Source organism: Euprymna scolopes, chromosome 32 (genome assembly GCF_053919585.1).
Source record: "Euprymna scolopes isolate OS-2025 chromosome 32, ASM5391958v1, whole genome shotgun sequence".
Taxonomy (NCBI): domain Eukaryota; kingdom Metazoa; phylum Mollusca; class Cephalopoda; order Sepiida; family Sepiolidae; genus Euprymna; species Euprymna scolopes.
Genome location: NC_136513.1, coordinates 74,550,354 through 74,575,468, shown reverse-complemented (window position 1 = coordinate 74,575,468; position 25,115 = coordinate 74,550,354). Strand labels below are relative to the sequence as shown.

The window sequence follows — 25,115 nt, the reverse complement described above, 5'->3', positions numbered from 1 at the left end:
AAACATATTTATCTAAGTTCTCTGATTAATGTACGACATACTCACGTTGATAGACTTGTTCCTGTTGGTAGCCACTTGGTAATACCAGGCGCTGTATGTAAGAGGATCGCTATACCTCAATGCAAAAACTGCAGAAACTGAACGTCGTTTTTGATCGGGATATACATGCGACTAGGAATCTCTTGTGAATTTGATAGAGCCTAGACACTCCCTCTTTCGGAGGAAGCCGATTTAACTCACCTAGATTAAATACCGTTCTCTTTGTTTCCCCTGCCCTTCTCTCTCTCTCTCTCTCTCTCTCTCTCTCTCTCTCTCTCTCTCTCTCTCTTGTTTAATGTAATTTCAACATTTATTTATGCGGAGTTTATCTTCAAATCACTTGCAGGAGTTTGACAAATATTCCATTTTATGTATGCATTATTTAATGGTGAAAATTAAGTCATTCTGTCTGCAATACGTGGCATTCGGTTATAAGATATGGTGTCGTATTAAACGCGTTCATTTCATCTGCTGGGAAAAATAGGTAATGAAACTATAATAAACGCGTGTGTCTGGATTTTTGTGACGGTGTTATTGTCTGAGTATCGTTAACCTAAAAAAATAGCTTCACTGTTTTTTTCGTGACGACATTTTTGGCGTGTTTTATCATAGTTTAACACTGACTGTATGCAATATAAGAACGAGAGAAAAAGAAGGCATATAGGATAGTAGGAGAGAGAACATGAAGGTAGAAAGAGGGAGTTAAAGAGGGGGCGGGCATAGTGAAAAGAGAGAATGAAACAGAGAGATAGAGAGAAGGTAAAAGAGATGGAGAGAGAGCGAGAGCTTATTCTGTATGATCAGTTATGCAGAGAAGGAAAGCGATGGGGAGAGGTATTGGTGAGTTACAGTGTAATAGAGAAGTATATATTATACATATATATATGCATAATATATACTTAGAGAGAGAGAGAGAGAGAGAGAGAGAGAGAGAGAGAGAGAGAGAGATATTATCAATTATATATGCTATTCGACGTTTATTTCGACGTAGACTGAACCAACATTACATCGGAATAGAAACTGGTAAGTAACTACATTGCTTCTCTTCAGTGAGATTTATTTTGTATCTTATACAAGGCAACTATTTAGAAGCCAGTAAATCATGAGTTATCTTCCCCCTACGGCCTCTTCTACTTAAATGATATAAGCAACCATTAATCATAACTTTTTGTTGCATTTTGGGCGGACAGTCAATGAGTGTATTTTAGATATTTATGAAAAGGTGAATATTTCTCGAAATTTATGAAGAGGAAGTTTAAAGCGGATGTTTTCTGAAGATCCAGCGTTTCTTTCATATAAAATCAGTAATCTTAATATTTAGTGGCTACTGAGTGAGAAATAATCACGAAGGTTTTAGATGGTAGCCTTTTGTGAGGTGATCGAGTGTGTGCGTAGTGGCAATCAAACAAGTAAGATAACAAATAAGGTCTTCAGAGATTCTTCTTCATAAGCAATTGTAAGGAGAGCAGAAAATGGATCCTGGGTTTATTTTCGGCAGCTTCCTAACTCTTATTTCCCTTATTTTGTCCTTTAGTTCTTATAGTCCATTTGCTAAATTTCGAACAAAATTTCTTATATAAAAGAATTGTTGTTTTCTGAGTCGAAACCTATGCAGCTAACACTTATTATTTTGACTTTTAAAAAGTATTATTTCATCTCTTTACATCTGGTGGCATCATATCTTGTTTGGGTGGATTTCCATAAAAGTTTGAGTGACGATTTCATATCGGTTGTAAAATGATCTTTTTAACTTCATAAATTATTATATCCTTAAAATGTTCCCATCATAAATTAAGGATTTTTACACGTAAAGTTTTAATTAATTTTTCACTTAGTATACTATTTAATGAAATCAACCGTCTCCAAATACATATACGAAATGAAAATGAAACGGCATAATTAACCCTAGGCGTGTTTAAGGTTCATGGGAGTATGAAATTCACAAGCGGTCTCCCACTCGCATGAGATAACGACATTAGATTTGGCAACTTTTGCGGGGAGGTGTCGACGCCCTTTTACATACAGCGCCTGGTATTTCCAAATAGGTCACCCATTTGGTACTGACCAGGCTAAACGTTGCTTGATTTCGGTGATCTAACGAGAAATTGTGTCAACGTTGTTATGATGTATTAAATACATATATACGATATATCATTTAGTTCTATTAGACATTGCTCTTAGATGGAGAGTCTTTTTCCAAAATAGACGTCACCATGAAGAGTAGAATTTACAATATGTGTGGAAAATCTTCAATTAATACATCATGCCTTTAATGATATATTGTAGCGAACCATGGGCACACACTAAGAGTAACACAGTTCAAAATGTAACGCATTACATTCGATATCAGTTTACGTGAAAGAAAAAGAAACACTTGGATCAGACAGAAAACTGAAGTAAATGACATCACCAGCTTCATACAGACAGCAATATAAAGATGGGCAGGTCACTATTCGAGATATACATACAATAAATGGACATATAGAGCGACAGAATAGACACTGAGGTGATGCAAACCCAAAGGTCCGGTGGGAAAATTATTTCGATAGTGAGGCAGTAAGATAGGGCAGTGGCCATAAAACAAAGCCATCAGTTTCAAGATTATAATGGGAGTTACATTCTTTCAAAGGGCATTTAAACACATAGATCACGTTAGTTCTTTCTAAAGTTTATGAGTTAGGTAGGCGTTATTTCTTTGCTATAAAGTTTTGGGTCTTAAATTTCTTATAATAAAAAATGAGTTAATCATATTTTGTCCATAAAAATAGCTGCTAGGTGATCGAAATTGAAAAATAAAATTGAACTTGGCAGGCTTAATTCAACTTAAAGTGCTTACAGTCGAGACTAAACGTTTTCTATATTCAATGACTCTCAATATCAAAAACTAAAGATCTCTCCCAAATATATAAATAATACTGTCACAAATTTTATTTATTATCAAAAGAACGGACTGGAAAAAAAACTCCTGTAAAATTGTTTATTTAACTATTATTTGCTTCTCCTAGAGAGGTTGCCTTCACCACACCTTACGAGAGCCCTCTCCACCCCACACACACATGGAAATAAACACATGCATACATACAGATGTATGCCAACATACATATTCATGTGCACACAAATGCAAACATACACACATAGTAGCACACAAATACGCATATACATACACATGCATATGCATACGTACACATAATACACATGAAGGAACATTCCTGATCATTGGGTATTTAAGACATAGATACATACACACATACATACATACATACATACATTCATACATACATACATACATACATACATACATACATACATTTAAACAGGCAGGTGAGATTCATATTATAAATAATGAGTTTATTATATATGTGGGTTAAGCCGGTAAAAATAGCTGCTAGGTGATCGAAATTGAAAGATAAAATTGAACTTGGCAGGCTTAATTCAACTTAAAGTGCTTACAGTCGAGACTAAACGTTTGCTATATTTAATGACTCTCAATATCAAAAACTAAAGATCTCTCCCAAATATATAAATAATACTGTCACAAATTTTATTTATTAAAAGAACAGACTGGAAAAAAAACTCCTGTAAAATTATTTTTTTAATTATTTCAAAGGCAAAAAATAAATAATTTTGCACTTTCCCACCAAAAGTTAATTTTTAGATCTTTATAAGAAGATATACAGTTAAACTACAAATAATTTAACAATTATTACTGTATTATCAAAATATGTATTATTTGGAAAGATTACATTTTTAACTTTAAATTAAAGTCACGTATGAATTAGTAATTAAATACACTTAACAAATATAAAACTGTATAGGATTACTTCAGCAAAAATACCCCCTTTTAATTGCTCATATCCAAATATAAAATGATTTTTTATCTTTCGGAAAATAAAATACAGTCGATTTGAACTAGTTTTATGAATCCCACGGCATTTTATTTGAGAACTGAAATAGAAAAAAAAAGAATGATTTTTCATAATAGTACCGTTGGTACGTGACCATGGGACTTCACCTGTGACGTTGCCAGATTATGTGATTCTTAGTGACACGACCTATTTACGTCGGTCGCGGTATATGGACGCATAGCATATGTTGGGGTAAGGAGTAAAAGTTCGTGAATATCGAACTATTTATGAAGGAGACTTGCCTATTAGTCTTTTAAGAACTTTGAAAATTGTTTTTCTATGTTTTTACGCTGATGAACTGCCCAGTTTGTGAAAATATGATTAATGAACTATTTATTATATGACTATATACCAATAATGGACTGTTGCAAATTAAACGTCACGTTTGAAAATGGATGCCTATTTCTTTTAAAACAATGAATTATAAAAGATATTTATTTATAGCTCTAGTATTGCACTATTGAGCTAGCTGAGTGTGTGTGTTTGGATTCTTAATCCAGCAGGGAGGTGTGATGCGTCTAGTCTGTTAGGTATAAGTCAGTGTTAAGTCATGCTTGCATGCCTTCTCGCTTCCAGCTAACACCGCTGGCTAACCTCACGGTGAAAAGGGAGCAGCTATGCATAAGTCTTCCTTGCCAGTACATAACCTCTCCATCACAAGACTCCTATATTGCCTCCACGTTGGCCACACATGGTAACTGGGTGCCTTGCCGCCCCAGGCTAAACTTGTAGGAGATCTCGGGGTAGTAGGGGACCCCAGAGGTAGTGCGTTATGGCCCACCGATGTATGGACACGCCCTGGCACACTACCAACCCCTACCCCACTGTCTTGTGTGTGCCCTTGGTTGGGCGAAAACTAGGGGAACCAACCCCAAAACCAAACACCACTGCCTTGCGGGCCTTATCACAGCAAAAGGCTAAGAGATGGGAACTCTGACTTCAAATCCTACTGCTGCCTTGCAGTTTTCCTTAAAAGGCTATGGAACCTCATCCAGAAAGAAAAGGCGTAGTAGCAGACACGATGGGGCGACCGTCTACCTCACTGAGATTACTTTCGGCCAGAAGCTGCGGCCTCCTCTGCTGCCAGCCGTCGTGGGTTCACTCCACTGGAAATGAGCATTGGAGGTTCAGAGGATGTTTATCTGATGCACAACAGATACTACACCTAAACTGTGCAAGCAAGTTAGGAGTCAAGGTGGAAAGTCCCGTACCGAAGGATAAAGCACTGAAGCTCTGACTAGTCATCGTCAAGGCTGACGGACTACATGATAATGATGATGATGATGATTGAGCTAGCTAAAAAGGACTTTGTTATTTGTTATAAGTAGTATATATATATATAAGCATACATGTATATGTAGAGCTTAAATGCTAACTAGACACTATCCTCGAGTATCTAAGGTCTCTCTGTGAAGAGGTTTGTCAGAACAAGCTGGCATGAGGATACTTTTCCCTGGAAGTAAACCCGACTAAATATCTAAAATCACATTTCGTATTCGCAGCCCAAATAAGCTCTCCTCGGTAACCCACACTGTCTTTTAGAAAGAATGGCGCACCTTCTCCAAGTGGTGTTACCTCAAGTAATAGCACGCAGCTGGATATTCCACCAGACTAGTTAAATTCTTTCCCGGAATTCAGTAAGACGAACAGACCCCAAGAAAGGTATACTATAACATAAATGGTAAATTGGGGAGAGAAAGATTTTGTTCTAAACTTCTTTATTAAGTGTTTGAGTGGCAAAATAAAACTAATTGAATATTCGAATATCTATTTATCTCATATATAATTCAAGTGTTGGACCTTGGAAAAGGGTTACTGGGTTTCTAAAAACTTCGACTTAAATAAAATAAAGCATAATATATATATATATATATATATATATATATATATATAGGATGGCCCACTTGAAAATAGCCCAGAAAAATGTAGTAGAGAGAAAGATCATTCTTTTATTGTTTAAATTACCTGTAGTGTTATAAAAGGTGCTGGAAGTGAACCCGTTGCAAAAAGTTTCAAATCGTCCATGTACATCAGGTGGTTAATTTTTTCCTCTGTATTGGAGAACTTGAATCCGGCTTGGCACTTTCTCAGAATACTAATCAGAGGCATCATGGCTATGATGAACAGTAATGGTGATAGTGAGTCTCCTTAGAATATGCTTATTTGTATGTTAATTTCTGTTATGTGTTGTCCATCAGCTGTCAATTCCAGTCTCCATGTTTTCATCGCATTTTCTATTACGTTGATGATTTCGCTTGGTATTTTATACATTTTAAGGCATTCTATTGTCCATGTTTGGGGAATCCTGTCGTACGCTTTTTTGCAGTCGATCCATGCCATGGCTACATTCTTTCTTGTTTTTACCTCCTTTAGGATCTTTTGATCTATATATAGCAGATCATGTGTTCCTCTTTTTCCTTTTTGGTATCCTTTCTGTTCCTCGGGGATGAGTCCACGATTATTCAGGGAGTGGTAGATTTGTTCCTCAGTTGTGCTGTCAGTATCTTCCACATAGTTGGTAAGCACGTGATTGGCCTATAGTTGCTTGGGACGGTTCCTTTCTCTGTATCTTTTTGTAGTAGTGTAGTTCTACCTTTTGTCATCCAGTTTGGCACGCTTGCTTCCTGTATACATCTTTTCAGGGTTTGGGCTAACTTTTCGTGTAAGGTTGTGAATTTTTGGAACCAGTATGCATGTATCCCGTCGTGCCTTGCTGCTCTCCAGTTTGCCATTTTTCCTATAGTTTTCTTTAGGGTTTCCTTGCTGATCTCATTCATTGTTCTGTTACAATATTTTTTAGTGTAATGGGGGTATGATCCCGCACAGTCGGGAGACTCTGTTCTGAAACTAAACATGGCTTACACTTCTAGAGGTTATGGACCCAATGTGCGTTTTTATTTCGATGGATCCGAATCAAAATTCGAATTGTGGCAAGTGAAATTTTTAGGATATCTACGAATTCAAAAGCTACACAAAGTGCTTCAAACACAACCTGAAAGCAGAAACGACCCCGATTTCATTGAAAAGAACGCAACTGCCTTTGCGAAATCAATAGTGTTTAGATGACCGAAGTCTATCACTGGTAATGAGAGAAGCCTCTGGATGTACGCACTTATGGCGGCTGCCTATATACGAAACAGGTGCTTTAACAAAACACTATCTAAACCCCCATATGAAGCTTTCTGTGGTAGGAAAACCAAATTTAAGCCGAATGCATGTATTTGGTTCAACTTGTTTTGCATATATAGATAAAAATAGTAAATTAAATGTTAAAACCGATAGAGGTATATTTGTTGGATACGATAAAAACAGTCCAGCTAATTTAGTATTTTTCCAGAGAAAATTAAAATAAAAAAATAAGTAAATCGGATGTGTAAATTTAACAGACACGTTTAATTTTAAAGACGAACCTCCGTCATATGAAGAGCATGAAATTATATTTCCTAAAATTATAAAAACAAATGAAGACAATGAAGATGACGGGGACAAGAGTATCCATGGTGATGATGTTGATTATAAAGTTGAAAGATACTCCAAAAGAAATAGAAAACGGCCCGATTTTTTTGTGGTCGACAATATGAAAGATTATTCAATCGACTATTGCTATGCCATGGAAAATACGCCAAAAAGTTTTAATGAAGAAATTAATTCAGAGCATTGTGATGAATGGAAAGTAGCCATGAAAAAAGAAATAGATGCTTTGACCGAAAATAATACCTATAGGTAGTACTTCTCCCAAAAGATAAACATGTTATTTCTACATGATGGGTCTTTACAAAAAAGACTACAGCATCAGGCGTTGAACAGTATAAAGCGAGATTTGTTCCGAAAGGATACTCTCAGATTTACGGTATAGAATATTTTTCTACGTTTTCACCGACCACAACCCGAATCAGAATTTTATTGCAAATCGCATTGCAATATGACATAAACATCCATCAAATGGGCGTAAAAAATGCTTATTTGAATACCCAATAGACTGTGATATTTATATTACCCGTCCAAAGGATTTATAATGAAAAATAAAAATAGCGTGTGGCATCTTAACAAGTCATTGCACAGTCTAAAGCAGAGTGCTCAGTGTTGGAATACAGTATTTCATGATTATATGATTAAACGACAATTTAAACAATGCGCTGCAGAGCCTGCTTGTATATCCAACATAAAGACAATAAACTACTGATTTTGGTTTTATGGGTCGATGATATTTTAATCGCATCAAATTGTGACATAATGTTGACCAATGTTAAGAACAAATTAAGTCAAAGATTCAAAATGACCGATCTTGGCAAAATATACTGTTTTTTTTGGGGGGGGGATAGAATTTACTCAATGGAAAGGACTTATTGCGATGAATCAATCGAGATACATTGACAAAATACTATTAAAATTTAGAATGGGAGAGTGCAAGAAACGCTCTACACCGGTCGAAAATTATATTAATAAAAATATACACACAGAATCTAAAATAATAGACGATAAATTATACCGAGAAATCATAGGACGTCTTGTATATTTAATGACTGCGACGAGACCTGATATGTGCTATGCAGTAACAAAACTGGCATAAAAATTATCAAGACTGACAATGAAGGATTTAAACAGAGCTAAACAAGTCCTGCTTATTTAAAAGGAACTAAAGAACAGAAGTTAGTATTTAGAAAATCAATAAATTCCCTAAAATTAGAAGGATTTTCGGATTCAGATTGGGGAAACGGCGAAGATCGAAAAAAGTATATCTGGATATTGTTTCAGACTCTCAGAAAATGGGCCTATTATTTCATGGAAATCTAAAAAGCAACAGATTTTATCTCTCTCTACGTGTGAAGCAGAATTTATCGAGATCACACACACGATCCGTGAAGCACTCTACCTTAACATATCCTAAAAACTATTTTAAAGCCAGAATTAACTAAAAGCCCCGTAGTAATTAATTGTGATAATCAAGCCAGTATACGCTTAGCACAGAACACGATAATCAACCAAAGATCTAAGCATATAGATATAAAATACTATTTCATAAAAAACGAGGTGAAAAAAGCATCCATTATTTTGAATAATTTTTCACGGGCCTGTATGTATATAAATTTCTATATATTGAAGAAAAAAGTCCAGGGCAAGACGTTAATCTGCATCCATTTTGTTTGTAACACTTTAACCTACTAATGTGTGACTAATTATTTTTATTGAAATTTAAAAAGATTTTTAAAAAAAACGTAAAAAAGTCACTTTATTGCAAACATTTTCTTTGTAAATTTTCTTTTTGACAAATAACTTTTGCATCATTTATTGCAAACATTTTCTTTACAAATTTTCTTTTTGATAAAATACTTTTTGCATGCTTATTTTAAGGCGCGCATTAATTACAATTGACTTTTATTTTTGTGCACATTAGTTTTCTTTCTTATTTATCAAAAATGTCCTATTTTTGCATTGTTTTAATTAACAAATAAGAAAAACACTCTTTTTAAACGGGTACATACATATTGCATGTATGTTTATTTATATGCATGCGTTTTTAAACGAAACTGCACAAGTTAGAAAAGCATTTCATCTAAGGCATGAAAATTGTTAAACAAAATGTTTTTACTAAAGATTCAATTTGAAATTTATTTATCTTCAAAGTGCACTTTTATACATTTTACAAAGTAAGGTATACAAATTTAATACCTTACTTTGTAAAATGTATAAAAGTGCACTTTGAAGATAAATAAATTTCAATTTGAATCGTGTACCTTTATTTTTAAAGCCTATAGTAAAAACATTTTGTTTAACAATTTTCATGCCTTCGATGAAATGCTTTTCTAACTTGTATCGTATCTTTTTAAGATTATATTTTATTTAATCTATTAATTTGGATTTTAAAAAAGATGAATGTCATTTTGTATGTATTTATAAAAACTCTCCTACTCTCTATTTCAGATTGTATTTCTCCTCACACCACACCTCATTTTTGCAACCCCCCTCTTTGTATTATTACAGGTCTGAATATTCTCTCTGTTTCAGTTTGTAATTCTCCTCACTCCACAACTCTTTTTTGCAACACTCTCTTTGTCATACATGCCTGACTAATAAGAAAATTTAAATTTTTTGAACAAAAACTTTAAAATAACTTTTTTAGATTAATTTTTTTAAAACTTCTTTCAGAATAGAAAATCTTTACAATTTAATAAGGAACACATTTCATATAGGTTTCATCAAAAATATTCAGTAGATAACGAAAAAAATAGATGAAAATTTCAAAAGGAGTGTATAACTGGTTACGCTCAATAGCAGTCCTCGCTAGCGAAGGACGTTGTTATTCTATTATTATTATTATTATTATTATTATTATTATTATTATTATTATTATTATTATTATTATTTAAAACATTTTGTGTCCTGCGCTTTTGCGCGAGGACTAATAATCCAGCTCAAGAAATGGCTTCTTTTTCACATGTCCATCCCCTTTTAAGGTAAAAATACATTTCATATTCTTTTATTTCTCTTTTCTGTACACATATATATCTGTTTGACATTTGAACACAATTAAAAATGGCGTCTTTTTACATGCAAAAATTTAAAATCCAAATGATTTCTAATTTTGTTATGTATAATTGAATATAAAAATATTTTTTATTTTTGAGCAGAATGACACAAAGGGACTTCCCCATTATAATAAATAGGGGGGATGTTATAATATTTTTTAGTATAATGGGGGTAGATATTTATTTGCTGCCCACCTCAGCAAAATGTGGCACAAGGCCGGAAAGTGGGAACCCCGCAGGCTCCCCTAAAGGAGGGGCACTCCTGCAATTTAAAAAAATTGCCTGAGTAACCCCGTCGGCATTCCCCGGTCGGGGCGCCTCAGGCAGCAAGCAATAAACTTGCCCCACCGGAAAGCCCGGTGGCAAGGCCTGGGAGGGTGGACCTCCTAGGTATTACCCAGGCGGTGTACCTCAGTCCAACAGGTGCTGGGCCGGTTCCCGGCCCCTCACCTGTTGGGCTGAGTGTCAAGTGACGAATCCTTGACTTGTACTACCCTGTCTCCCTGCAGCCGAGGCCGCTAGGAGACACATCCCATCACAATGGAGTTGTAATGGGGGTATGATCCCGCACAGTCGGGGGATTCTATTTATAAACGATGCTGCTAGGAACTAACGAATCGAATTAATTCATGTTCTGCTACCAACCAATCAGAAACCAGAATTGCTAGATAAAAATTAAACCGTTTCTGTAGCAATTTCGCATATGTTTTCTTCAAGTAAACACGGGAAGTATTTTTGCTCTGTGGATTCCAACTCGAGAACTGTCTACTGCGAACCAGTCACCTTCCAGGACTTGTGTAGAACAACGAACCATCGGAAACTCTTTTGAAACTATACATGGCTTACACTTCTTCTATTTGTTGTAACTTTCATGTCTTTCAGCGATTGGGAATTTCTATTGTGATCTCGTCCCATAGTTCTTTCATTCGTTTCCGATAACCTCCATATCTATATTTAGGATGATTTTTATAACATTCCATTACGAGTCTATTCTCCTTTGTTGTCCATTTCTTTCTTCGTTTTTTTTTTCTATTTTGATTGTTATTATGGCTGTGTTTTGTTCGGTATCATTTTTTCCCCGAAATTAGAAGTTATACTTATCTGTTCAGCGTCCATATTATTTGAGTTTCTGAAATTAGAAAGCTGGCCAACATTCGCAGGATGACGATCAGATCCCCCATGCTGGCTACCGAAGGAGCACCTGTCAATCATGACACCTAGATCTTTCTTCTGGGTCCCACAGTTTTGATTATTTGTAATTGCCATTTTTCATATTTTGGTGTTTGTGGCAAAACCGGGCCCAGAATTGTTTTACCTGTGGTTCTGGCGCAGGGATAGTGTATAGCTCCCATTTATACAGGAGGTATCGTCCACTATCAGACATACATAAAAGACATGAACAGACAAAAAATGAACTAAGTCGGAAGTAATGCTCTGTAAGAAGGCATTTGAAGATAGGTCTACCTTACACCTAATCGCTAGAACTGTCGGGGGAAAAAAAGGAGATAGACAATTTCCCCCGCCGCAGTGGTAGTTAGTTCTTTCATTCTCCGTTCTAAGACAGTGCAGAATTATGTGCTTATATCGCAACAAGGACACACTGCTCCCTGAAATAAATTCGGAATAAAATTTAACTTTTAAAACTTAAACTCGCATTTTGATGGTTTCTTTTTAGGCGTTTGTCGGGGACGCACATGTTAAGCTTCCCCCTTTTAACGTTCTTGTGCTAAATTAAATATCAGGTCGCTGCTGGTCAGTTAGGGTTAGGGTGTAGGCAGGAGGGAGGAGTCACAGTCCTTGTTTTTAGTACAAACACACACACACACACACACACACACATATACACATATATATATATATATATATATATATATATATATATATATATATATATATATATATATATAAACAACATTCTACCTGTCTTTGCCAAAAAAGAAAAAATGAGTTCCTCTTTTTTCAAATACACAAAAAAATGAGTTCCTCTTTTTTCAAACACACACACACACACACACACACGTGTATATACATATATATATATATATATATATATATATATATATATATATATATATATATATATATATATATATAACAACATTCTGCCTGTCTTTGCCAAAAAAGAAAAAATGAGTTCCTCTTTTTTCAAATAATCAACCAGTCGCCCAGGCTGACAATTTTTGCATTCGATTTTAGAGGAGTTTCATTAATAAAATTTAAATTGATAAACAGAATTCTATGCTTCTATCGCAACAAAGACACACTGCTTTCTGAAATAAATTATTTTTATTATTATTAGTTATTTTATTATTATTACTATTATTTTATTATTACAAATAACTTTACTTTATCCACCCAATTATTTCAACTTATTACAGACATGCAAAAGCGTTTTAATCTTTTTTCAATTAAAACTATCCAATTGAAATATCTTAAAAAATGAATATTAAAATATATATAAATATATAAAAAAATATAAATAGTAAGATATACTCTTAAAAAATGAGATACAAGTTAAAAATGCATTTCTTGCAAGGCATGAAAATGGTTAAACATAATATTTTTTATAAACTTTCAAAATTAAGATACCATATTTAATTTAAAATTCATTTTCAAATTATACTTTAATCAAGTTTACATATTAAGGCATAAAAATTTAATTTAAATTGAGTATAAAAATTATTTTGGATCGATTTTATGTTATCTTGTTTCAGTTGTAAATTATATATCTATATAATTAATTTAGTGGTGGGGCGATTCCAATAATGTTCCCGATTCCGCTACAATTAATGATTCTATTCTACGTTTCCGATTCCGATACAATTACCAATTCCCATCCCGATTCTATTTAAATTTCTACAGTTTATTTTTGGAGGGTCGAATAACTATAAACCCCCAAATACTATATGCGTATACTTTCATAAACATAAAAATACGCTAGTAAACATGATATATATATATATATATATATATATTTGTTTTACTGGTAGTTTAAAATCAATAAATAATTGTCATTTCATCATTCGTCCTTTATCGTTATTTTCATGGTAAGTGCTCGTCTGGGCTCCAATCTGTGGTCGCCCCTCGCCAAACTTTCACGAAAACACTCGTCTATCTGAAACCACTATCAATAAGTTCCCCCACTCTTTATCTGCATTTATCTTCCTAAACGTATATTCTATGAACAAAGCTGCTTTCTTAGAACTACACACCTGCGAAACTCTCTTCCGTTTGCCAACTTTCCAGCTGACTACAATATAATCATCTTCAAGTCCAACGTAAACAAGTTCTTGATGAGCTGTCATTACTTAAGTAATTTAATTTAAGCAAATTTCCACTACTAACGATATTGTCCCATTGACTATTGTACACTCATTCACCCTTATCCTTGAGTGGCCTCTTGGCCTTGATAAATGGTGGATTATTTATATTTAAAAAAATACAAATCATGGAAAATTAAGCTTTAAACAAAAACAAAGAAATAAAAACAATCAAAAGAATCATTTTTGACATTCGAAAAATAGAAATATTTTTCCGATTCGAATATCGATCTTGACACTGATTCCGATATTTCAAAAAGTTCCGATTTTTTCGATTCCCGATTCCGATTAATCGTCCTAATACTAAATTAATTGCTAAATAATAGAAAATGTTGTTTTTAAAAGCAACAAAATGCACATAGCAGAAAAGCAATCTATGATAAATTTTAGAATTTTAAATTAAATGTGTTGATAAATTTTAAGTTAAATTTTGTACATTTAGTTTTAAAGTTTATAAAAACATTTTGTCCAATCACTTGCATACCTCGCAAGATATACTTTCCCCTTTAGTAAAGATTAAAGTAACGATATTAAAATTGTTGTACTCAAAAAGTTTTATTTCTTTTTCAGGAGTAAATGTTTGCGACGATGAGATTGATTCACATATTAAAGGCGGTAATTTTCAGCATTCTTTCTTTTAAAGCGGTTAGTTCCGAAAATATCCTGTTTTTATCTTTGCCATATTTTGGCCATCTGCAGCCTATGGTAAGAATAGCCGAGCAATTGGTCCCTTATGGTCACACCAGCTTCATCACAATACCCGAGAAATTTGGCGGCAAATTTGGCCCTGTGAAAAAAGGAGTTAACTTTGTTACAATCGATGAATATCCAGAGTTAGCCGTATTCAATGCAAAGATATTAAAAGTTTTGTTAGACCATGAACAGCGAGCGCTTAAAGAATCGTTTGAGGCATTACATAAGCTCTTCGAACGTTATCTCCTGAATGAGAATCTCTTTTCGAAACTGAAATCGCTTAATGCTTCATTAGCGATTATTGATTCTAATTTTATGAGCAACCCTTTTGCTATTTTTGCTTACAGATTGAAAATACCGTTCGTTCTCGTCGGTTTACACAATCAAATCAATATCCATCGAACACCATGGGCGATTTCAATTACACCACATTTCTTTATCATTCGAGCAAAGGTAACGTCTTTTTCGATGAAACTCCGGAACGTGTGGGCTCATTTACAAGATTATATTAATCCAGCTGCCGCTACGCTAGGCAGGAAAATTAAAGACTATGCGCCCGAACGACCTGATATTTCATTTGACAATCTTATACGGCAATTTGTGTTGTACATTGTTGATTCTGACCATTTTCTTCATGTTCCGTCTCCAGCACTTCCGAATGTAAAATACATTGGTGGGTTAGCTGTTCGACCGGCAGAACCTCTTCATGGAGAAATGAAGGATTTCGTTAAAGCTTCCAAAAATGGGATCATTGTTGTGTCACCGGGGACGGTTGTCAATTGGGACATGAGCTTAAATAAAATGGCGGACGCGTTTAGTAAGATTAAATACGACATCGTTTGGAAACATTCAAATTTTTCCACTTCTCACCAAAATGTCCTGATAAGAAAATGGCTGCCACAGAATGACCTTTTGGGTCAGTCGAATACAAAGTTGTTTATCTCTCACTGTGGAAACAATGGTCAACATGAAAGTCTCTATCATGCAGTTCCTCTAATTTGTTTTCCACGTATTGCTGACCAGATATTTAACGCTCGCTATATACAAGGAAAGCGATACGGTGTTATGATGGATATCGAAAGTTTTACAGTGGAAGAGTTAGTCGGAAACATCAAAAAAGTTATTGAGAACCCAGTCTACAAAGCAAATATCGCCAGGACAAGCGAGATTTTTCGATCACGCAAAGAACTGCCTTCACAAAGAGCGGCGCGTTATGTGAATGAGGTCAGCAAATATGGCGGCGAACATTTGCGCTCGGAACTTCAAGATGTTCCACTTTATGAGTTTTTAATGCTTGATGTTTGGGGTGTTGTCGTGACAGTTTGTATTGGTTGTTTGTCTCTCGCATGTTTTATTATAAAGAAGTGTTTTGCTATGTTTTGCAGTGTTAAGAAAAGGAAAACTGAATAAAATTTCTGAACGTTAAACATGGTGGCTCATACATTATCTTTCAGAATATTTTTTTATAGTTTTTAATCACTGTTCTTATCCTATATGTTATTACCACAACGCTATGCGAATGCTATATTGTAACCAGTAATTAGTTTTAAATACAGCCTTTCGGAGTTTGAAGTTTAAATCTTTAGTGCGCGCCATATTAGGAGTACAATTACTACAAAGTCATGACTAGGGCTATGGCAACAAAATATTCTTGTCATTGTTTTGACTCTCAAGTATATATCCAACATGGTTAGAAACAATCAACCAAGAACCACATCACTCTACATAAAAATATATAAGATATCAACTGGTGTATACCTGAGAATCAAAACAAGGAAAGATAAAGATTCCAGACTCCGATAAGGTACACGTGAAGAAGGTCTGAGATTACATCGGCCGACAGGTTCTAAGAAAAGTACTCAAGATGAAAACAGTAATTCGAATAATCCAAATAATTAAAATCATTGGTGTAAAAAATGACTTTTTTTAAAATGTGTTAAGGAACAAAAAAATAAACTTAGAGATGATGTAATGGTAGTTTATTTTAACTGGGAACCCAGAGTATTGGGTTCGAATACTATCTGAGGTATTGCATAGCCTACATTGCTATTATTTTGCCAATTCCATAGAAAAGTACAGTTGTATCTAACAGATTATATCAGTTGAGTAGAATTATTAGTTAATATTTAAAAAAAAAAAAAGAACGGATATTCGACGAAGCGTAAGTGGCTACTGCAATGTAATCTAGATACAATGCAACGAGAGTAGAGAGTTGAGCAAAGAAACGATTGTTTACATTACATTTAAATATTTTGACTGTTTCGATAATGACTAGACACGGTTACAGCTAAATATGTTCATTTCATCTGCTGGAATAAATCGTGTAATGAAAGTACAGGTGTTTTTTTTTGTTTTTGTTTTTTACTTATTTCCATTTATTTATTTATTTGATACGGTGTAACTGTTTGATGCCGCCGCTTGACTAAAACAATAATCTTCGGCAACACATTTTATACGTGTTTCCCCATACGTTCGTGTTCACTACATGTAAATGTATCCCTGTTAAAAACTTCTGTCATCCGCATCTGACTAAGTCGAAACCAGGACCATCTGAAAGAGCAATGCCTCGGATGCATAATATGTGAAAATGAGAAAGAAAAGATTAATTCTGTGGCAGTCAATTGAACCAATTTTTGGAAGGGATCCTTTTTCGCAAGTAAAGCATATTTTTCACCCTCAGAATGTCATAAGTACTGGTGGCCGTGTGGGCAAACGCGTTTGCCCGTAACTTTTTTTCTTCTTTCCCTTTCATGTTCGAGCCCAGCCGCCGCTACTGATTGAAAGAAAAGTTGTTTTGATTCATTTTAGAGGGAGGACTTTTTTCTAGTTCACGGGTAACAAAAAAATGCTCAATATCCGGAGAATAGCTTCTTCTCTTCGTATCACTTCTGTTGAAACACCTGGTGGAGAGGTTAGCACGTACTTCTTCTTTATGGGGGCGATTACATTTTCATGTTTTTATCGGTTCTTTTATTTTTGGAATTGTTGAAACTGCTCCATATCCTTAATATAGCAGTTGTGTTTAAGCCGAACTTCATGTCTACCCGGGCAACGTCGGGTATGCATGCTAGTATAAAAATAAAGAGGAATTTACAATTTTGCAAAGTGAAATTTACAATATTTATAATCCGAAACAAGGGAATACAGTTTAATTTTTTTATTCCGTGAAGTATAAAGGGATATCTCTTATCTTCCGAAAAACATTGTTAGCAAACTGATATATAATATATATATATATATATATATATATATATATATATATATATATATATATATATATATATAATATTGCTGATTAGTACATAGTTTTAAAATTTTAAAGTATGGGAGATATACTATTATTAAAGATAATACAGGGTTGAACGATAAAAGTGACCCCCTAAAGGAAACAAAATTACCAGCGAATATTAGGCGGGCGGCGGCGATCAGACTGGCTTTGGTGTTGTGAGAGGTCATGTTGGTCATGTTCTCGACGTATGACCAAACGAAGTAGTCCAGCGAGTTCAGGTCGGGGGAAGAAAGGTGTCAGTGAGAGAAGGGGGCAAAGTCCGTAGCACTCATTCTGGAGCAAAGCCGAGGTCTCTTTGGACATGGGCCTGCACCGAGTCCTACTGCGACACCAAGAGTTTACCAGGGGATCGCCACACTCTTCAGCACTTTCAAGTACATTTTGGTATTGACTTTCAAGCCGACTTCGAAGATATGAGGTGGCATGGTGTGTTAAAATGTTTTTGAATACTAATGAGAGTATAACCTCAAAGCTATGGACGACCTTATTTATAATTACGGTTAGAACAATCAACCAATGAGAAGCCTCTGAAATCACTATAAAAATATCGAATTTTTGGATTCAAGTCAGTTCGCTGTCAACCTCCATTTTGAACGACTGCTAATTGTGACTGCATTGATTCTTCGCCGATCTAGTGCCGCTATCTTTATTCTAACGAATTACTTAACGTTCGAGATCGTAACTGCATTGATTCTTCACGGATTTGATTTATTACTGCCATCTTTGTTCAACATAATGGCTCAACATTTAACATTGTATGGCTTTCAAAATTCATAACCGTGGTTGAAAACTTTGTTTTCCTAACCCTGGGCACGTCCCTGTTATTCATGCTAATTCACCGATACATTGTGAGGGTGCTGGCAATGGTGTTGTTGTCATAACTTGGATCAGTAGAGAGCATGTATTGCTCGTTGAACATTGTGTTACTTTCAGACACAATAGAAGGCACCTATCGCTCTTAGGATTTGTACATAGCTGGCCAACTAGTAGATGATCTGCAACAAAAAAAACGGTTTTCATCAAACGGAAATGGAATCATGTCTTTTCTAGGGCGAAAATTTTATTGTTCCACCCTGTATAGAACAATATAGATCAAAAAGAATATTCAACCTGGAAAATGACAGTGAAAAATAGAACTGCAATAAATCCAAAAGCAGTTCGTATAGTTCGTATAGTTGGAAATTTAATGGTAAACGTATATCCGATGGTGTTAGCCTTAAATAGTGTGATAGGATCTCCTGCCTAGGACCCCTTGTCACGTAAGAGTAAATTCCCGGTCGACAGCGACTAAATGTAACTTCTTCATGTGGCAGAACCCCGTTGATAGATTTGGTTCTTATGCCGTCGCCTCGCCGGTCTGTCGCACTAGAATGAAAAGCAATTGCATGCGCACAAAAGAAAACAAATCAGTGCTCTAGTCTACTTGATTAAGTTCCAGACAAAATGATATACAAATATATAATTATGTACAATTGTCTTACAGTTCAATGTTCAATAATGTCCGACTCCACTGAGTCTATAAGTAGATTTCACTTCTCTCTTCGATATAGCGAAAAGAAAAGAGTACACAAAACCTCAGCTCACTGAAGCAGCATTGTCCGTCGGTACTTTCCGTAGACTCGACGTATGTTGGTGCGCGAACAACCTTATAAAAGTAGGGTTATAATATCAATGTCTGAGCGATAAATAAAAAACTCAAGTTCATGGGTATATAGACAGATAGATATAGAATTCAACTAATTTCTTTACATTTATATCATTCTAATTGTAAGCATGGGTTTTGCAAATTTTTAAATGCAAGAATTGTTTACGTGCCAAGTTGCAATTCGAAAATGTAAATAATGTACATAGTCATAATTAGTATTCGTAATTGATATTCGATTCGATAAATCAATGGCTCATCCTGATAAAACTTAGTTACAAAAATATCTATTAGTTTGGGAGCATATAAATGTGTGTGACATATACCTTATGGAGATTGGCTATCTATCTGTCTGTATTAGAAATTAAAATTTTATTTCTATTATTGTAATGTTTAATTCAGTTTACCAAACTGTTTAAAACTATTGTACTATGTAAAGGGGAAAACTGGGTGGTGGAGAGTTGGGCAGCCAGATGTCCATTCGCATTATATTTAAATTTCTGCATGCTGGTACGGCCAAGGAAACAAGGGGCAAAAAGGGAATTTCAAAGTTTTACTAAAAAACATTATCAACGTAGAAAATGTCCGGCATCTAAAGACCTTTAAAATGAAGAGATGAAATGTTGCTTCTTTGCGAGTGGGTCGAGGATTTTTATGTTGAGATAATTTTATCAGAGCAGAGTCTGTTTAAACAAAACAAGCACGAGGATACTACATTGCGGTGATACGACAAGGACTGATTCTTGTTAAATGCCTTAAATATTGTTAACGCTATCACTCTCGCTTCAGCTGCCTTATATGGTAATATTTATAATCTTTAACACTGGTCGCATTTGCTGCCTTGAAATTGAGGATTCTTATTACTAATTTCAAAAAGAACAAGTCAGGACAAACATAGCGGAAGGCAGAGGAGGTTGATTAGACGTTCTTCGTTCTAAATCACTGATCAGACGGAAAGGTGGCGAGATAATAAATGCTTAATCATGTCAACGTATTTAATTTTAATGTTTTATATACACAAACGGACTGTCATTATCTCTTTCAATCTATCTATTAGCAATCTGATATCATATCCGTTTCTATAATTTCGTACAACATACAAAATCTATTAAAAAGTCAACAGTGGGCGTATTTTTTCTTTATTTACACAATAATAATAATAGCCAAGTAGTCGAGGAGCGAGGAAAGACCATGGACTCAGCACTGACCAGACCTCTACTGTATAAGTGCGAAGATAACTGAGGCCTTGGAGAGGCTTATTGCCACTCAAATTCTAGTAAAGACCCATGGCCACTGCCAACGAGAAATCAATGGCAAGCAGCTGTTGCAATAATGCAAATTCATTTGCAAATGTTATCGAAAGCGGTGGAGAGTACTGGAAAATCTAGGGAAACTTGTTGTCACTCAGCTTCCATGGAACAATGAGAGCTTTGGTGGCCTGTGTGAAAGCTCCTTGTGAGCCAATAATAATAATAATAATAATAATAATAATAATAATAATAATAATAATAATAATAATAATGATAATAATAATAATAATAAAAACTACGAAGGAAAACCGAATAGTCATTGGATGTTACTACAGGAGCAAGCCAAAAGATAGAAGCTTTCGGAAACGAATGAAAGAACTTCTACTGAATGCCTTGCAACTGAACAAAAAATTGTAAACCAAGCCAGACAGATCCTTAAAAGAGGATGGCTCTCCGAGCTTACACTACTGGAAACCCAACAAAAAATAAAAAGTGTAATAGAACAATAAACGTCCCCAAAACTCACAGCTAGAAGACTGGCAAAGCATTAACAACACATTGTTGAGCACATCGAAGAAAATAGAGTCACAGAACTAACAAGAAGATACGAGAAAAGTAGAAAATATTAAACGACTTGTGCATGAGAATAGAAAAAACTAGCATCTCTAAAGAACGAAGTGAAGAACAAATTAAAATGAGAAATGGAAAAGATGAATAAACTCCTCGTATTTATCCCAACAGAAATAATCACAGACCTCAACAATTTAATATACACAGGGGCAAAAGTAGAAAGATTGAAGTTAAAACCAGAAACAAAAACTGACCAAAGAAAAGAATCTACCAAACCTAAATGTGAAATGAAACTGGAAACTTAAACCACCAAACTTAGAAAAGAAGCTACAACCATAAATCTAATGTAGAAGAGAAAATGGTGAAAAAGCGGAAGTAAAACGCACAAAAAAAGACTCAATCAGAAACACGAAATAATAATAAGAAACATAAAAAGGTAAAACAAAAGACAAAAGCAAAAAAAACTGAGAAAATATAGATACAAGTCTGAACAATACAAAAAATTACGACTTTTGAAACAAATGAAAAACAATTTTACCAAAGTGTGAACGAAGGAATAACAAGAACAGAGAAACGAGACTCAACAGAAACCAAACACTTCTGGAACCAAATATGGAAACAATTACAAGACCACAACAAAAACACTAAATTGTTAAAGTACATGAAAAAAGAACTCCGGAAAATTCAAGATGGAAAAGAAACAAGAATTAATGAAAAAACACTCAATACAACCCTGATGCAAATGGCAAATAAGAAAGCTCAAATCATGAGGAGATATACACATATTGGTTCCAAAAATTCACGATATTCCATGATAAACTAATGCAAAGCCTGAAACGATGTATCTATAAAACAGAAATACTAGAAATACGTTAATAGAAAAAGATACAGAAAAGGTACAACCTCTGGCAATTACATCATACCGACTATGTGGAAAATTTTAACTGCATAACTGAGTAAACAGATCTACTTCTAGAAGTGTAAGCCATGTTTAATTTCAGAACAGTTTCCGATGGTTAGTTGTTCTACACAATTCCTGGAGGTGACTGGTTCTCAGTAGACAGAACAGTTTCCAATGGCTCGTTGTTCTACACAGGTCCTGGATCAGTAGACAGTTCTAGAGTTGGAATCCACAGAGCAAAAGAACCTTCCCGTATTGAAACGAAGAAAACATATGCGAAGTTGCTACAGAAAGGTTTAATATTTATGGAGCGATTCTGGTTTCTGATTGGTTGGTAGCAGAACGTTAATTAATTTGATTCGTCAGTTCCTAGCAGCACCGTTTATAATTAGAATCGCCCGACTGTGCGGGATCATACCCCATTATAGGACAAAAATATTGCAACACTACTACTCACTTAACGCTCGCGAGCTAGTGCCCGAGGAACAGAAAGGATGCTGTAAAAGGAAAAAGAGGGCGACACAACTTATTATACATAGATCGAAAAATATTGAGAAAGGTAAAAGCAGGGAAAAGAACATAGCCATGGCATGGATTGATCACAAAATGTCTACGACAGAAACCCACAAGCATGGATAATTGAATGTCTAAGAATGTACAAGATATCTGACAAGATTATTAATATTATGAAGAAAGCAAGGGAAACCTGGAGACTGGAACTGACAGCTGGAGGACAGCACCTGACTGATGTAAGAATACAGAGAGGCACCTTCCTAGGAGACTCATTATCACCACTACTGTTTATCATAGCCATAATGCCACTAAATTACATACTGAGGAAATTTAATCCTGAATACAAATTTACCAGCACGAAACAAAGAATAAACAACCTCATGTATATGGATGGTCTGAAGCTGAACTTGAAAAACTGATAAACACAACCAGATTATTCAGCTAATGCATTGGAATAGAATTGAGATGGAAAAATGATCGTTACTAGACATGAAAAGAAGAGTAGGAACATCAGAAGGTATGGAACTCCCCAACCAAGAGAAGGTGAGAATGACACTTACAAATATCTAAGGGCGTTGTAAGCAGACACTAATATATCTACAGAAATAAAAAAAAAAAGAGTACATGAGAAAACGAGGAAACTGTTAGAAACAAAATTATACAGTAGAAACTTAAGCGAATGAACACTTAGGCAGTATTGCTGGACGATTCATAGGATGAACTAAAGAACTTGGACAAATGGATCAGAAGATAAGGAAAGTAATGACAATGCATAATCCATTACACCCGAAAGACGATACTGACCGATAATACTATATTATATTATTAGAACAATGTTTTTGTTCTAATAATATAGTTTATAACATCCACGATTTATTGCTATGAAAGCCTTTATCACGCTGACCCGCTCATTAGCTTTCCAGTGATTGCGGATCAGTTCTTTAATAGTGAAGGGATGAAATTGAAAGGTTTCGGGATTTCAATGAATCTTTATAATTTCACAGTAGACGAGTTGGTTGAAAATATTAAGGAGGTGATTGAGAATCCAAAGTACAAGAAAAACATTGCAAAGACCAGCGATTTATTTCGATCTAAACGACAACTTCCATCTGAAAAAGTTGGGAATCTTATAAACAAGATCGTGAAATATGGAGGCGACCATTTGCGATCAGAACTTCAGAATATTCCGTTGCATCAATTTCTTATGCTTGATATTTTAGCCGCAATTTTCGCGGCCATTTCTTTCGTTTTGTTTGCGTCAGTTTATTTGGCGCGCAAATTTATTGCATTTGTTTGCAGAAAGAAAAAGACAAAAATAGAATAAAATTACATTATTCATTTCTATTCGATTAATTATCTTCTCTTGTTGCCATTTTCACAAAGTTTGGATCATTGTATTCTGCGGTTCTCTTCAGAATAGGTGTGTGGCCGACATATGCTAATAAATAAACAAAATAATTCTATGATTCCATCTATCTATATAAGATGACCACGAAAAATGTCACCGATCGAATCATAATTCTTATTCACAAAGAATGTGAATTGTATTAACGATTCTATGGGTGAGCTCCATTTAATTTGGATCACCTTGTAATATTGATGAATTTTCACGCTCTCACGAAGGTTTCACGATGGAATCGACTAAAACCATTTTAATTCGACTTTGAAAGCATTAAGTTACGCAGAAATATCGTTGGAAAAAGTGTAAAAGCAGACACTTTTTTGTTTTCTAGTTTTCAAAGTTCATCACAAAACTACACACAAAAATGGTTACATACATTTCTACTCAACCAATAATTACAAAATAAAAACAGGCAGGATAATCGGTTTCTTCCTAACTTTATTTAAAATTTGTAGTCCAGAATATCTTGACCGAAAAATGCAAACACAACACAAAATCTTTGACCACATTATAACACTCCCTATATTTTGCATTAAATTTAAAGTAAAAAGGCCATACAATTATTTCCAGAAAAATAAACAAAAATCATATACACCGGACATTTCTCTTATAATATTATATATCTTTTAGCCACTCACGCTGATAATACAATAATAATGCAACACTGTAAACAAAGAATTTCAATAATACAATCCATATCACAGACGATAAAACAAACATTAAAAATTACAAAACATTTCAATTTCCCTGCAACCTCCACGGAGGACACATTGCGAGCCTCTATCGTTATTTTCATGGCAAGTGTTTGACTGAACTCTAATCTCTGTTGGTCCTGGATATGACCTAAAACTATATCCGATAGTGAGGCCCCACCTTGCGGGCCTTGGGGGGTGTGGACCCCCCTTTAATTGCCATTGCTCCCAGGTCCACTCTGACCCGGAGTGGTAGTACCTGCTAGGATCCCAACTATGGGTTAAATAGAATCTGAGTTAAAAAAAAATATATACTCCATTAAAATCGTTCCTCAAAATAACTAGATTCGGCATTAAATAACCTGAAAAAGG

General features: G+C 34.8%; 1 protein-coding gene across 1 annotated transcript; it reads left to right on the top strand.

Moving 5' to 3' along the window:
- Positions 1 to 754: 754 nt before the first annotated feature.
- On the top strand, positions 755 to 16,819 carry LOC145256442 (UDP-glucuronosyltransferase 2B20-like). Its single transcript, XM_080115348.1, has 2 exons — positions 755 to 1,062; positions 14,362 to 16,819. The coding sequence occupies exon 2, from the start codon at positions 14,368 to 14,370 to the stop codon at positions 15,892 to 15,894; it is 1,527 nt and encodes a 508-aa protein (XP_079971474.1). The 5' UTR covers positions 755 to 1,062; positions 14,362 to 14,367; the 3' UTR covers positions 15,895 to 16,819.
- The last annotated feature ends 8,296 nt before the right edge of the window (positions 16,820 to 25,115 follow it).